This window comes from the organism of the source record quoted next, unplaced genomic scaffold (genome assembly GCF_019419815.1).
Source record: "Pyrus x bretschneideri cultivar Hongxiangsu unplaced genomic scaffold, Pyrus_bretschneideri_v1 Contig1, whole genome shotgun sequence".
NCBI lineage: Eukaryota > Viridiplantae > Streptophyta > Magnoliopsida > Rosales > Rosaceae > Pyrus > Pyrus x bretschneideri.
In genome coordinates, this window is record NW_025999390.1 from 15,239,551 (window position 1) to 15,255,112 (window position 15,562).

Genomic DNA, 15,562 nt, shown 5'->3' on the forward strand with positions numbered 1-15,562 from the left:
AAATCTGTCTTACGCGTTATGTTATCATAATGTCAATCTATTCCAATGATGTGTGACAAAGAAATAATCACAACCCATTGTTGCATAGTTTCTATTTATTCTCTTAGTGTTGGAGAGTCTGACGTGTTATGTAACTGGAGTGGCGTTGCGAGCAATTAACTAGTTATTCTTATTTTGGTTTGTATTCTAGATGCAAAGTATGACACAATATAACGTGTTAGATATACGTCAAGAAAACCTGTTTTACACGTTATGTTATCATAGTGCCAATCTATCCAAATGATTTGTGAAAAAGAAATAATCACAACCCATTGTTACATAGTTTCTATTTATTCTCTTAGCGTTGGAGAGTCTGGTGTGTTGTTTCGTTGAAATGTTGTTATAGGCAATTAGTTGGTGATTCTTATTTTGGTTTGTATTTTAGATACAAAGTATGACACAACGTAACACGTTATATATGCGCCAAGAAAAACTGTCTTGAGCGTTATGTTATCATAATGCCAATCTATCCGAATGATTTGTGACAAAGAAATAATCACAACCCTAGTTTGGTGAGGACGATTAGCAAAGATAATCACAAATAGATAAGAATCCTTTCACATGTAGTTCATGTACTAGATCATATTAGTTGCTACTAAATCAACTATTAATTAGATAACCAAAAACTCCAATACCCAAAAACCTTAAAGAAACTAATTAAAAATAGGAGAAAATGGGGTAAAATTATATGAATCAAATTATCAAACATGTTAGCAAAAAATTAATTATTTTAAAAGTGGGGCACTACTAATCTTCCCACCATAACAACTTATGCTTGCCAATGAATGTGTGGTAGCGCAGAGGTAGTTGGAATTTGATAAGAGTATAATTTACATGACAGCAACCACATCAATTACCACAATACAAGAAAAATTTCTACGAAAAAATGATTAATTTCTTGAGGTACAAGACAAATAACTAAGATTATTGAAAGTTTGGAGGCCTTGCGGATTTGGTTAGGTAGGGTTTTGGGGCAAATTGATTTTTTTTTGTTACAAGCGACATACTACTCTAAACTATAATAACTACAAAGTATGGAAGTAGTTTAAACTCGAGATACAGTGAGCTGAATAGCAAGCTCTATTCGTTTGACAATTTACCACTTAAGAGCAAATTGAGATTAGATAACCAAATCTTAAAAGAAATTATATATATTTTTTTTAAAACTTCCACTTATGTTATAAAATATGGAAAGGGATCCTCTCCGGATCCCTTTTCACTTAATCCACCTAGTTTGGGATCCTCTCCGGATCCCTTTCCATAAAATATAAGGAAAACTAATGAAAATGACTTGAAAACTTTGAGTTTTAACGATAAGGACAAAATAAAGGGTAAAGTGAATAGTACCAAGATTGACATTTTAGTATAAAAATATGATTTTTCGTTAAAGTGAACAATATCAGAAGTTTTTCGTTAAAGTTCCCTAAAATACAAGGGCAGAGAGATTGTTGTTTGATCAATTACATTAAATATAGTTGGGGCAGCTTGGGCAGAATATCTTCTGGCAAGGCCAAAGCTGTCCGTCTACCCCCCATTACATTATGGAACAGTTGCATTGCCACCTTAAAAGTACAGGGCAGAAATGTTTATCCATTTTTGGAATTTGAATTGCAAGCCTGGAAAGAACAGGTGCAAAACCACCATCTGGCATAGAGAAACTTATACATAACCGAGACGGTATAGGTGATGATGATTTGAGTCTATCACGCATCGTTATGTTTTATACTGATTTATAAGGAATCACTTAATTAGTTTAAGATACTACTTTGACATAAATGTGTAATCATATGTTTTAACTTATTTACAAAACATCGCATAATTAATTTGAGTTACAACTTTTTTGACATTCTAGTTGCTGTAAGTTCTTCTTCTCCACGTTGGAGGTATTAAAAGAAAAAAAAAAAAAATTCAATGTTCGTGGTTATTTCTTAGAGCTGGTTTGGTATTGTTATGCTTTGAAAAAAACTGCTTCTGCCGTGCTGTGAGAATAAGCTCATTTTTGCTACTTCATGTTTTCAGCTTTTTTTCACCTAAAACTGTGAAAATAAACTATTTTTAAGTGCTTACCAAATACCGTTTTGAGCTCAGCTTTTTTTTATACCCACTTTTTATAAGAACACCACAATACCAAACTAGTACTTAGTGGTTCGGTGAAAAGACAAGAACAAATACTCAAGCATACAAATACTTTCATGAAAGAGAGACATCAACGTAAAGGTGCTCCAACCAAATCGTGTAACGCCAAATGGAAACTTATATTACGTGATATCGTATTATTAGTCTGAGATGTTAAATGATGTCTTTGGGAGTGTAGGTGGGTCCTCCAAATAGACATCCAACTTCTCAATGGACATCAGAATATGAAGGAAATAGCAAATTGGAACTAGAAAAGAATGTGCATATTTCACGATATCCAGAAAAGAAGCAAGCGTTGGACAATATGATTTCCCAGGCTTATTGCAAATACAACAGTTTCGAAAATTACAACTTGGTAAACGCTATTGCCGATAAATAAAGGGATTCTGAGGGCATCTATAACATAGGTGAAAAGTACACGAACGGGTCAAAGACAACTAAAATACAATACGCAGGTGCGGAACTTGCACACATCTAGTGCGAATCAGGACTTGCAAAATGCGTGGAGTGTTTCGTCGAGGGCCTTTCTATCATATTCGCCGGTGAAGACACAATTTCCCAAAGGACCTTTCAGAAGGATGAGTCTTAGTAACCCATCAGCTACCTTCTTATCAACCTGCCGTACCAGAAGAAGACGGATACATTAAGAAACAAGCAAACAAGGTACTGAGCTTCGGCAATCTTACAAATTACAATCCCATTTCTCTTACCGCCATTACAGATCTGAATGTCTCTATCGTCACAGATTCAGGAGGTGCAACAGGTAACTTGGCCTGCTTTAAAATGTTGGTAGTTCGCTTCACAAGTGCATCATCAATCCAGCCAAGGCGGTATGACATGTCAACAGCCATAACCTAAACATAACGCACAAGCTCTTTAAACATTGAAGAATAATTTTGCAAGGAAACAAAGAAATGTAAATGTATAAGAGAATTACCATGCCAGCAGCAATAGCTTCTCCATGGAGCCAGTTCCCATAGCCGAGCCCAGTTTCTATTGCCTGAAAATACATCGCATTTCATCACAAATATTTAATTAGATAGGGGATCCAATCCAACAGAGTATTGCAATAGCTTTCATTATAAAAAAATTACCCTAATTGTACAAAACAACAACTCACATGACCAAATGTATGACCCAAGTTCAGTGTAGCCCTCAGTCCACCTTCCTTCTCATCCAAGGACACAACCTCAGCCTTGTTTTCACACGACCGCTTTATAGCATAAGCCATTGCCGCTGGATCCCTGCAATGCACCAACCATACTCATCAACATAACTAATCGAATGTGCATCCTGAGCAGGAACAAGATTATTCATGAAGCTTCAACAGACTGGAAAAGAAAAAATGGCTACAGCCTTAAAATTACCACCACTGGCGGTGACAAGATACTCTCTTAATTTGATGTCCCACAACATTTATCATGTCAAATAGAACATTAATTAAGCGGAAAACACAGCATGGTGCTGGGACAGGAAACTTTTCACTGTTCCTTACTCTTTGTTTAAATTTCGTACCTCGCCATTAGTGCCTGAATATTCCTCTCCTGCCATTCAAAGAAATCTGCATCTCTAATAAGCCCATACTTAATGACCTCTGCAAGCCCTGATGCCAGTTCCCTATCTGGTAATGTGTTCAATGTGTCTGTGTCTATAAGTACACACTGAGGTTGGTAAAAAGCACCGATCAAGTTCTTCCCAAGAGGGTGGTTTATACCCGTTTTGCCCCCAACAGAAGAATCAACCTGCAAGTTGACCAACATAAAAATTTGACACATGAGAAATAATGTGCATAAGTGCATGACTCCTAGAAAACGAAAGAGATAGTGACCGACCTGCGCCATAACAGTTGTTGGAATCTGAATGAAGTTAACACCACGAAGGAAAGAAGCAGCAGCATAGCCACACATGTCACCAATCACGCCACCTCCAAGGGCAACAAATGTACATCGCCGGTCCAGTCTTGACTCAATAGCCTTGTCAAACACTTTCATAAGAGTGTCCTGCCAGTTGAAGAACGCGGTTACTCATAATTCAACCGGCCAAATGCAATCTTAAAGACTAAAATTCAAACGAGCATTTATATACTCACCATGTCCTTATACTTCTCACCATCTGGTAAAATCACGCTCTCAACTGACACATTCGGGTTATCTCTTGTCAAAGCCTCAACAACTTTATCCAAGTACAACGGCGCAACTTTAGTGTTAGTGACCACAAGAACCCTCTTTCCGTGAACATGCCTACATTAACGTAATAATCAACAATAAGAACATCGACATCCACAAAACCGCAATTAAAACAACAAAAAAGAAGCTTAATTTTTGAGAAAGCTGAAAACTTGCCCTTTTACTAAAGCTAATTACCCATGTGAAAAACCAGTATTTTCTACCATAACAATGTTTCTTTTCTTTCAGAAAACTTACCCATCAAAGAAAGCTGCAAGCTTGAGCTTGCCCTGTTACTAAACACAATCACTCGCAGTAAAACCTTAAATTACCAATTTAATTCCATTTTCTTATCTATTTCTCAGCTAATAGGAAGCATTTACTAGTTCACATAACAAATTTCAGCAGCATTTGACCACCAACAAATATGTAATGATCTGCAATTAAAGCTTTAATTTGATGAGAAAACTAAGAATCTGAACCTTTGAAGAAGTTCGGGCTGATCAAGCAGTCCAGATCCGATGTAAATCGGGTAGCTCCGATTACCCAAATCGACGTCCACAACGGTGGGAGCCACTGGACCCGTTTTACTCGACGGCTGATCCACTACCTGCGCCGAGCTCGCCATAATCCCCGTCCTTGATCTCACGGTGCTCGACTTCAACGCCGAGTTCGCGCCCCGAGTCAACTCAATCGAACTATTGGAAACGAACGAAGTCCGGAGAGAAGAAGCGTTGGAGCTCTGAACACGGAGAGAAACCTCGGCCGGGCTGCTGGGCTTGGAGAGTGAGGCTTTCCTGGAGGAGAGGGAAACGGAGAATGGGTTGCCTGTGGATGCTGTGGAGGCCATGGACTCGGGTACGGGTTCGGATCGGGTGGAGATGGAGGAAGAGGAGGAGAGGCTGCGTCGGGTGTGATAAGTGGGGCATTTTGTTGGCGATGAAGGAGGAAGGAAGAGGTGTGGCGGGGTAGGTGAGTGGGCGCCACGAGATGGACCGACCGGTACCGGTTCGAGTCGGGAAATTTATCGTGAGAAAAATGATTTATCGTGATAATAAATGGGTATTAAAATTACAAATATTATATTCCGGATTAAATTAATAAGAGACATGTGTTTGATAAAAAATAAAAAAAATAAAAAAACATGAGGAACATGCGTATCGAACACGTGAGGTTCATATAATTATTGTGTGGTTTGATTCAGTTTGAAGTGATAAGTTTTTTTTTTTTTTAACAAACGATACTATTTATATTAAAAGAATGAGTGTGTTAAGTTTTATAATGAACTAACAATAATATGAATGTAACATCTTCTTAATTGCGTATATAAAGCCACTTTATATATTAATTTATCATTCTATCAAATAACAAAATAACAATTTAATGACATTAGTTATTAGTTAAAATTCAACATTAATAGGATTCAAGACTAATAAAATAAGAAATGGAGAGTGTAATTTGGTTTGAAGCGGTTTATAAATACGAGAGAAAACTCGAACATAGAGCGATAAATATTACTAGATTAATAGCTGGTTAATAAATCAGTTTAAAGTTGTGGGGGTGGGTGAGGCTCCTTTTCTTCGTTTTCTAAGCCAACATGGCAAGCCACCTAAAAGCTTACAGGCCGCTGGATTGATATAAATTTAACTACTGATAAATCCAACGGCCCCAAAACATTATCCCCATTGGCTTCCCGTCTACGCCTCCTCGATTTCACAGTACAAAACTCACAAAAAACCCCGCGAATTTTTTATCCCGCCACATCAAAACCTCCCTTTCTGTTTCATTTCGCACTCGAGACGGTGCGTTTAGGCTCTGAGACACTCCGAGTGCTTCTTCCTTCAGCGATTTAGGGTTTTGCAACATCTCGAGCTATGGAGCTTCGAGCTAGAGGGACCAATGCCCGTACAAAACCCTAGGAAATTACCTTCTCTTCTGTGTCTCTGTTATGGGGAAGAGGAACACTGTGGTGGTGTTGTCATCGGACAACGAAGACGTCGATCGTTCATCGAGCGCGAATCGCAGAAAAACGCAATCGAAATCGAGCTCTTCGGTTCCGCGAACAAACCCTAGGCGATCCAAAAGGGCTCGGGTTTCGGGTTCTCGCTCTAGCTTGGGCACGGCACCGAGCAATTGGGATGAGGTAATCTGTGAAATTTCAAAATTTAAGCTAAATGGGTTTTTATAGAATGGAATGAGGTGTTTGAAATCTAATGCGGAGATTACTGTAACGCAGGTTAAATTGTTTTGTGAAGATTTTGACGATGGGTTCAAGGTATCTGCTGGTACGCCATTGCTGTAACTGTTGTTAATTTTTGTCAATGTGGTTCGTTGCTTCCATTTGATCTCTGTTTATCCGTGAATATGAGAAATGTTGATTGTTGTTGTTATTGTTAAATCAATTATATAGTGTTCTACTTTACTTTTAGAGGGAAACATGAATTGACTTGGCATTGAATTGTGTGCTAGGAAAGTTACAACTAATGCAATGAAAATGGCTGCAGTCTGCAGATTATATTCCTAATTCTTGCAAAGGATAATAAGTATAGAGAATATTGTCTTAAATTTATGCAATTCAAGTTTCCTTCGAACCCAAATATCGTTTTTTCTTTTACATTATTTCATTCGTTTAACATGAGCATTTAAGCTAAATGGAAGTGGAAACATGAATCAGGTTCTGGAAGAAGCAACGTGAAGGAGTTATGGGTGGATAAATACAAACCCTGTTCTTTTGTGGACCTAGCTGTTCACAAGAAAAAGGTTGAGTTAATTGGCTTTGTGCTGCGAATATGAATATGTGATCACAAGCTTGATCCCTCTTCTTTTTCCATTTCTGTCTTTGTAATTGCAGGTCGAAGAAGTTAAGGTGTGGTTTGAAGAAAGATTGAGAGGTTCAAAGGTTATTATAACTTGTCTAGTCGATACTTTAATTACAATGTAAAAGTTCCTTTTCCTTATCACCAAGTTCAGTTTGACTTGAAACAACGATTCATTTAATGGGTAGACATCTTTGATTACTTTTCTCATACTGATATAAACTCTGAAGTCTCATTTCTTTTTATGTGACTTTCATTTTTCCTTCTCGTTCTTGGTTATTCTTTCACAATATCCTGAAGGATAGGGTTAAGCTTAATCGAGATTTTTTTATTTGTTTTATTTGAATTCATTGTTGTAAATTCTCATTTTTTTTTCCTCTCGTAATGTGCAGGGTGCATCTAGGAATCATGTTCTTGTCATCACTGGGCAAGCTGGTGTTGGAAAATCTGTAGGTGGTCCTAATATCTGTTTTTATATTTGTCATGATTTATTTTGTTCAGCTGCACAGTTAGTTTCATAAAGTTACAATCTCTCACAGTCTTGCCTTCTTTTTTTATTTAAATTTGTGGGTGCCATAATTTTATGTCAATGTTTTGATCGCTGCTTTGCTTTTCAGCATTATGAATGTATATCATGTAAAGGAATGAGTTATTAATTATATTTTTGCAATTTTTTCTTGAATGAACTCTGCTAATAGAATCAAACACACTTGAAGGCATGCTTACACTTTAAATTTTGCATCTTCTCATCTTGTAGGCAACTGTCCACGTGATTGCATCTCACCTTGGAGCCACATTGTGTGAATGGAACACACCAACTCCAATAGTTTGGGAAGAACATTTATACAACTCCAGTGCAGGTATTTTGTGTTGTTCTGTTCAAAGAGTTGTCTAGATTAGAGACATGTCGATCCTTTGGGTTATTTTCTTGTTCACTGACACAGAAGAGCAATGCATTATTTCTGTTCATCCCTGCTATTCACATATTGCAAACATTGAGTAGTGAATACATTACTGTGCTGTATAAAGTTCAATAGCTTGTGAATGAAATATCAAAGGGCGAAAGCCAAGTTAAATGTTCATAATCATACAGCTGAAGGTTTGTAAATTAAGTGGAGGTTAAAATAATCATGAATTTACAGGTGAATATTCTCCAATTTTCAATGTACATCTTGTAACTTCCAATTTATGAGTATAATTTGAAAAAAAAAAAGTAGAAAAAGGGATTGAAAAATAAGGCATGATGTAGAAATTGGCTTCAAATTACAGCACATTATAGTTGTCCATAAATGATTTCAATATGAAGTATTCTAATGAAGACTATGCTGCTACTGACATATACCGATCTGTTACAAGGAATACGCTACATGTCAAAGTTGGATGAATTTGAAAATTTTGTGGAGAGAATAAGGAAGTATGGATTGATCCCATCATCCCTTAATGAGGGTTCAAAATCATCGTTTATACTCTTAATTGATGACCTTCCGGTGACAAATGGTAAAGCTGCCCTTGGAAGACTTCAAAACTGCTTGCATCTTCTTGTGAAATCTACCCAGATACCAACTGCTATATTGGTCACTGACTATGGTAAAGCTGATTCAGCTGATCACACCACTGGATACTTAGAAGAAATTCCATCGTTTCTTGAAAGTGTTGGGGCTTGTAAGGTTACTTTCTTGGATAATTTATCTTTATATATATTTTTTTCAAGGTTATTACTGAATGCTTATTTGTGAACTGGTTTTGTAAATTTTCAGGTCTCCTTCAATCCTATAACAGATAATTCCATTAAGAAAGTACTTTCTAGAATATGCAGAGAAGAGCTGTGTAATGTGACTGCTGAACAGGTCAATCTAATAGCAAAAGCAAGTGGCGGTGACATCCGACATGCAATTACATCATTACAATTCTTCTTTCTGAAACCAACTCCGAGGAATTTGTTGTCTTCATTGAGTCCTGCGCCCAGGCATGTTAAGGAGAACCCAGATGAGGTAAATGCTTTGGACAGCGGGTGTTCATTCCAGTTTGGCAGAGATGATACACTTTCTCTATTCCATGCTCTTGGGAAGTTTCTGCATAATAAAAGAGAGACTGAAAATGTCATGACATTGGGTATGTTCTGGTGAAAGTAATATGTAGCTTTTACCTTTTTTTTATTCAATTTTCTGGTTCATGCATGTTGATGTCTTTCCAATTTAAAACCTCCGGAATCTCTCTAGATAGTTGCAGAGTAACTTAATCCTGTACGCACGCACACACAAACATATATAGAATTGTTGAAGTGTGGAAGTCTGCCTTTGCAGTTTGCACACACACACACACAGAGTTTGGCAGCCGGGAGGGTTTAATTTTGCTTGAGTTGTTAACATCTGAGCCCACGTTCTTGTTTTATAGACGGAGATGCATTTCATGTGCGGGAAGGATTGTCTAGACTACCACTAAAAATGGATGCTCCAGAAAAGATTCTTTGTCAAGCACACGGACAAGCTAGACCTATTGCCGATTTTCTTCATGAAAATGGTGACCTTTTTTTACCTATAACTTGTCCTTTCCTGATTGTAATCACCATTACTGTCTTTCTTATATGCAGATGCAAAACAAATGCACACAACCAAACATGGATGCAAAGATCAAATTGCAACGTCCTTCTTTGTGAAAATGGTGACCTTTTTTGTATACTGTTGCTGATTTCCAACTCTTGGACACAATTTTGTTGCAGTTCTAGATTTCCTAAGCGAGGAGGCAATAGATGATGCATGGACAATTGCTTCATACTTAAGTGATGCTGACTTGCTTCTTGCTACGTTCCGTGGAATGCGAAGTAGACAGTATGAGGCAGATAATGTTTTACAGTCATCTGGTGCTTCAGTTGCTGTCCGTGGTGTGCTCTTTGGAAATTTTCATCCATCGCCTTCCAGGTATTCTCTTTATTCTTGAGTTAGTTATACTGTGGTGAGCAAGTACTCATGCCAACTTAGTTAATATCACCAATTGTTGCAAGTACGCAGGTGGCATGCTGTTCGCCGGCCAAAGCTCTGGCAGGTTGAGCAATCATCAATGCTTAACAAGGTTGGTTTTAAATTTAAGATTGCTTAGTTTTCTGTAAGCATGCTGCAGCTTTTTGTTGAATTTATGAACCTTATGTAATAGATGATATACGGAGATGATTTCCATGGTTATGAACAATATCCAAGTAAGAGTAACTGTGTCGGCATAAACAGCCATATTTCACCTGTCATTGTAACGTGTCCTTGTGATGTGTCATCGCAGAAGGAGATGGTGAAACGGAGATTGGATGCATATAATGGAATGTGCGGTGCCTCCGATTTGACAGTTATAGCTACCGAGTACACACCTGTGTTGAAATGGCTTGGATTTAGGGCAGGGCAAGGGTACAAGGAAGAAGGCGATACCGAAAAGATGAGTATGGACGATGAAGAGAGCGAAATTTCGGATGATGACATAGAAGAATGGTAAAACATAGCGACGGCTTGAGAAGTATAATCTTAGTTTGGATTGGCTACTTCCTAGAAAATAGGCATTAAGTTTTTGTAATTCTGAATGTTATGTTATCTAATCTGGTATTATGTGAATATTGGTTTGTGTATATACAATTCCTCCGGCAGCTTGGTTTTAGCGTATTTCGTCGAAGTTCCGTTTTGTTCAAAATCCGTGACTCCGAACCTGAAATTTTGTGGTTCATAAAAATTGTCATAGAAATTCGAACATACAAACTGGTAAACAAACCCAAAAACACCTTCATTAAGAATAATTAAATTAAACTAAACAGTCAACCTAAAAGAAGAAAAAGGCAACTAACAAGCTAAACAAGCGATAAGTCAAAACATTCCGAACGCCTTTCCCGCGACAAAACAGAACAAAGATACGGAGTAGAAAACTAACTCGAATCCTCCTTACTCTTTTGCATTCCGAAAACTCAACCTCTTCTGTATGCATTCTTTTCCTAATCTGCGTAAACTGTCAAGTTTATCTTCGAAAGGGGGAATCCTGCCACTGCTAGTCTCCTCCGCTACGGTTAATGGTTACTGAATGGATGTGCGTCTATCTATACATGAAAACTGATTACACTGCTGTCATTCCTCTTGAAGTTGAGTCTTTTCCCATAGTTGTCATCTAACATCAAGCTTACTGAAGCGCGATATACAGAGAGAACTGATTACCATGTTGCCAATCTTCCTGAATTTGAATTTTTTCCCTCAAGGTAGTAACCTCTTAACATCAAGCTCCTCATTAGCACTTTTCGCTTGGTTATATAGTTGCTCGAAAGCCTGCATACACACACTTGAAAACCCGACCATCGCCTCAAAGACATGTGGAAACCCCATCTGCAAGTTATTTATTGTCATGGTCCTTGTCACACTCACTAACTTTTCATGCTTGCTCTTCTCCTCTTCCGCTTTTGCCTTAATGATGTCCACCTTTGCTCGCTTCTCAGCAACTGGGCTCTTCTTAGTATTGCTAGAGGAATCAGGCATTGAGTAGGGGCCATACTTGGACTCCAGCGATCTAAGTGCAGTTGCCTTCTTCTCAAGCTCTTTAAAAGTAGATTCTGACTTCCGTTTTTGCTTGTATTCGTCTGCTTGTTGAACTACAATAGCATGAACTACGGTTAAAAAGCTCTTGATTCCTTCAGATGCTACTTTGTCCGGAATCCGGTCAATTGCATGGTGCCATTCTTCGCAAAGCGTGTAAATTCTTGATTCTTGACTTGTCTTTGCTATTGGATGTCTCCGAAACTGGAAAAGGCTAAGACGGAGCCATCCTGTGAGAGACTGGATATAGTCACGCTGAGCCTTGACCAGGCTGCAAAATGATAGGTGCCATTGCTGGACTTGAAGCTCGAGCTGCAGTGTTGCTTGCCGGTGAATCTCAGACGTGGGTTCGGTAGATGGTATGGTGTTGAGGTATTTGAGCTGCTGAACAATATGCTTTTGGACCTGGTGGCACTCGTACATGCTTCTCCACATGCACGTCAATCTGTAAAGCAAATATATTCCGTCAACTATAAATTAATTCTTTTCGGAACTAGTGTATGATAATACACTTTCAAAACTCAAACAAACAGATCATTTCATCCAGATTGTCAACTTCACACCCCATGATATTAGATGAGTAGTTTCATACGAGGAAAAGAACCATAATGTCTGCAACCATAGCTACTCAACAAAAGTTTGCATGGCATTTTACAAATCAGTAAATTGTTCAAAAGAAAAGCAAACAAAGGACACAAAACAACAAATAAAAAGCAGTAAAAAAAGATAGCCATATATTCAATATCATTTCACTTTCATTCGGAAATGATATTCACCCAAAAAAAAAAGTAACAGAAAAGAATACGATACTGTTTTTTTGTTTGTTCAAAGTAAGATAGGTATGAAAAGAAAATGCACGGCAGCAATGAAAATATACGCAAAGTGAAAGACTAACCCTTTGACAAGCTCAATGAGTTGAGGGTAGAGCTCAGTCTCCCGAAGGTTGATGATTTCAGCAGAAGTTGTATCAATGGCCTGTGAAGAAACCATCATTTGTGACTCCAACTTCTCCACCTCTTTCTTCGTCTTCTCTGTCTTCACATAGTCTCCCCTCTTCATCTCTAGCTTCTTCAGTGTTGACACCCGCTTCTCATGCTCTACCTTTAGTGTCTCTGCATCCTAAAACCACACCAGAAAAACACATCTAAAACAAATTTAAAAACTCATGGATGTGAATGATGTTATTGTGTACCTTCAAATTCCCAAACGTTCGTATGTTATTCTTGGGCCCAAAGAAGGACTTCCATTAAACGGTGATGACATTGTGGCGGTATCAAATGTCAGTGCATAATCTCATTGAAAAAATTTTAACCCCAAAAATTCCAAAGTTATACTTGGGAAATAATGCTAGAGACACCAACTTTTGGACACCAACTGATGTGGCAATTTCTTAATTTTTGTGAATAAATAAGGTCCACCGTCGGCCCAGACATTGGTATCCAAAAGCTGGTTTAATAAGTTGGCGACTCTAGCGTTACTCTGGGACCCTAAAGTAAAAAGGGTAGAATGTTTCATGGACAAAAGCTCAACTAAGAGCCCACAAAAGACATGGTAACCAAAAGTTTACCTTGACCTCCTGGTATAGTTTCTTTTCCCATGCATAAAGCCTCTCCACAGTAGAACAATGGCTGCTACTCACCACACCTTCATCTCCAACCCCACTGCCTACTTGACTAAGCACCATCTCGTCACAACCCATTTTTCCGAATACTCCAGACTTTTGACTTGAACTTCCCCATGTCCACAGCGACGGACTCAAATTACACCCATGATCATAAACTTTACCTGCAAAGAAAATCCGTCTATTGCATTAAAACGCACAAAGAGTAAAGGGAATGTTATTGGCACTCCAAAATGTCGCCCTTGAGTTGTCGTTGACAAAAACAAAATGGAGAAATTGCACTTCGACTGGTGCAGGATGGCTATTTTGTAGCGATGGTTTCAAATTACACTCGTGATTATAAACATACGAAAAATAGGAAATTGTTATTGATACTCCGGTTTTTCTACGGCATTATTTATGAAAAACATGATAGAGCAAAATGCAATTCGAGTGGTGCATGATGACTTTTTTGAGTGCAAGAATAGTTCTCAACAGTAAATGTTCTCTTTCCTCCAATTTTTTCCCTCAAATTTCTCACCAATCAAGCAAACAAACATGGCTAAATAAAAGTAAACCAAAAAAAAGTGAAAATATCAAAACTTTACCCTCCAAACAACAGTAAAAATCAAATCTTTTACCTCCTTTGGTCTGAGAAGAAGAGAATATGGGAACTTCCAGCAGCGATGAGAGAAGCCCGCCGGCATCTAGCCGCCTTGAGGAAATACTCATCCAGCTCCTTTATAATCTCAATCAGATCCTTAGCATTTCTCGACACTACCATCGCCAGCTCGCTCGTCGTGCCGCTCTCTTTGGAAAACTCACTCACTACAGACGGTGGAGGAGCCGTGCTCGCCGCCGTGACGGTGACCACCGCCTCCGAGGCGGTGGTCGTAGCCTCCCACCCTTCTTCCGTTACTGCCCTCGAAGAGGAAGCCACAAATGGGTCCCAGAAATCCCAGGTAGACGACGGCGGCGGCGGAGGAGGAGGTGGAAGAGCTGTTGAGGGCGTGGTGGATGTTGTCCAAGAGTCGGAGCTTGAGCTGAGTGGAGGTGGCGGTGGCGGTGGTTGTGGGGTAGGCGGGGTTTGTAGCGGCGGCGGCGGCGCTGAGCGGTAACTATTGTTGTGGTGGTTGTGGTTGAGGTGGTGGTGGAGGGTAGTTTCGGCATTTGAAAACTGGAGCAGAGCCGAGCCGGTGCTGCGGAGAGAGCGGAGGTACATTGTGTGAGCCGCCGACCAAGCTTGCCGTGCTTTCACCAGCTGCTTCATGTACCGCTTTCTCGATCTGCATCTCGACACCATTTCTTCCCGTTCTACCCTCGAATAGCAGCACCCCATTTTTGCTCCTGATCAGCTCGATTTGCTACTAAAAACAGCAGAGAAAAAAGACAGAAAATTCAGAAGAAGGGCTTTTTGGGAACAAAAAAAAGATGGGTTCTTCCGGCTGTTGATGAAGCTTGCTATGTCTCCATCAATGGTAGGCTATCTGAACTCAAAAGTGCTTTTTTTCCCCGCGCATTTTGAACCGACCTCCAAAAATTACAGTGTTTTAGCAGCTGCTAATTGACTTCTCGGATGGTTTTCTGGGTTGGAAAAGCAACATTTGCAAGCTTGGATTTGATCTGAAAACTCTGAAGCTTTTGATCTCTGTGTGTTTGTGTCTCTGAGACTCTGAGTCTCTCTCTCCTCTGTGATGGTTGTTTCTCTCTCTAGAGAGTAGAGACGGAGTTTGGTAGTTATCTAGGGAAAAGTCTAGGATGTGGTTGAGGAACAAAGGACCACCGAGGCTTTGCACAGAGCCAGTGGGTATGTTGTTTATATTTGAATTTAGTGACTAAAATGCCCTCACCATGTGTCTGGATTTACACTGGTTATCACTGTCAGTCTCTGTTACTCCAATAGTCAGCATCCAAACTTCCAAAGGTTTGAGAGGTACAAAAGCTTTTCTTTTGTAATTGACCAAAAAAAAAAAAGCTTTTTTTTGTTGTTATTTTTACCACCATTTATGTTCTTGGGGTTGCCATGGTACTCATAACTTATGACTGAAGCACTAACAAATTCAAACTTTAATTCACCATACCATCTCATATTTTAAAATGATTTCCGCATATGCATTTTCTCTTTCGACGCATTTGTGTTCATATGTTTTAATTTCTTTTGGTTTATTTTATTCAAAATTCAAAAATGAGCATAGGAATAAAAGTAGAAAGAAAAAAAAGTCTGAAAAGTTACTTCCCGTCATTTCTTTTTAA

General features: G+C 38.8%; 3 protein-coding genes across 4 annotated transcripts; 1 reads left to right on the forward strand and 2 right to left on the reverse strand.

Annotated features, from left to right (window-relative positions):
* Positions 1–2,423: 2,423 nt before the first annotated feature.
* LOC103953461 (3-dehydroquinate synthase, chloroplastic) lies at positions 2,424–5,231 on the reverse strand. The gene is made up of 8 exons (XM_009365194.2): positions 4,823–5,231; positions 4,265–4,415; positions 4,008–4,175; positions 3,691–3,917; positions 3,296–3,419; positions 3,113–3,175; positions 2,886–3,029; positions 2,424–2,791 (listed from the first exon to the last, which is right to left on the reverse strand). Exons 1-8 carry the CDS (start codon positions 5,188–5,190, stop codon positions 2,660–2,662), a joined length of 1,377 nt encoding a protein of 458 aa, XP_009363469.2. The 5' UTR covers positions 5,191–5,231; the 3' UTR covers positions 2,424–2,659.
* Positions 5,232–6,063: 832 nt separating this feature from the next.
* On the forward strand, positions 6,064–10,797 carry LOC103953462 (cell cycle checkpoint protein RAD17). 2 transcript variants are annotated; one of them, XM_048588565.1, is made up of 12 exons: positions 6,064–6,483; positions 6,577–6,625; positions 7,015–7,100; positions 7,192–7,239; positions 7,549–7,605; positions 7,914–8,016; positions 8,513–8,823; positions 8,914–9,268; positions 9,551–9,676; positions 9,876–10,074; positions 10,158–10,225; positions 10,427–10,568. In XM_048588565.1, the coding sequence occupies exons 1-11, from the start codon at positions 6,289–6,291 to the stop codon at positions 10,201–10,203; spliced, it is 1,575 nt and encodes a 524-aa protein (XP_048444522.1). In that variant the 5' UTR covers positions 6,064–6,288; the 3' UTR covers positions 10,204–10,225; positions 10,427–10,568. The 2 variants fall into 2 exon arrangements, with proteins under 2 accessions (XP_048444522.1, XP_009363472.2); XM_009365197.3 differs by having other exon boundaries at positions 6,066–6,483; positions 10,165–10,225; positions 10,427–10,797.
* Positions 10,798–10,894: 97 nt separating this feature from the next.
* On the reverse strand, positions 10,895–15,105 carry LOC103953463 (protein ALTERED PHOSPHATE STARVATION RESPONSE 1). Its single transcript, XM_048588554.1, is given in 5 exon segments — positions 10,895–12,154; positions 12,605–12,828; positions 13,277–13,494; positions 13,951–14,017; positions 14,019–15,105. Coding segments are annotated over 5 exon segments (1,920 nt in total). The 5' UTR covers positions 14,649–15,105; the 3' UTR covers positions 10,895–11,373.
* Between the last annotated feature and the right edge of the window lie 457 nt (positions 15,106–15,562).

Bases quoted from the DNA above. Each gene is read 5' to 3' on its own strand.
- LOC103953461 (XM_009365194.2), bottom strand. From the start codon at position 5,190: ATGGCCTCCACAGCATCCACAGGCAACCCATTCTCCGTTTCCCTCTCC. The intron at 4,416-4,822 runs GTTCAGATTCTT...ACGTTAATGTAG, and splicing joins CAGCCCGAACTTCTTCAAAG to GCATGTTCACGGAAAGAGGG. The intron at 3,030-3,112 runs GTAATTCTCTTA...CGTTATGTTTAG, and splicing joins AAGCTATTGCTGCTGGCATG to GTTATGGCTGTTGACATGTC.
- LOC103953462 (XM_009365197.3), top strand. From the start codon at position 6,289: ATGGGGAAGAGGAACACTGTGGTGGTGTTGTCATCGGACAACGAAGAC. The intron at 7,240-7,548 runs GTTATTATAACT...CGTAATGTGCAG, and splicing joins AAAGATTGAGAGGTTCAAAG to GGTGCATCTAGGAATCATGT. The intron at 10,226-10,426 runs GTTGGTTTTAAA...GTGTCATCGCAG, and splicing joins AATCATCAATGCTTAACAAG to AAGGAGATGGTGAAACGGAG.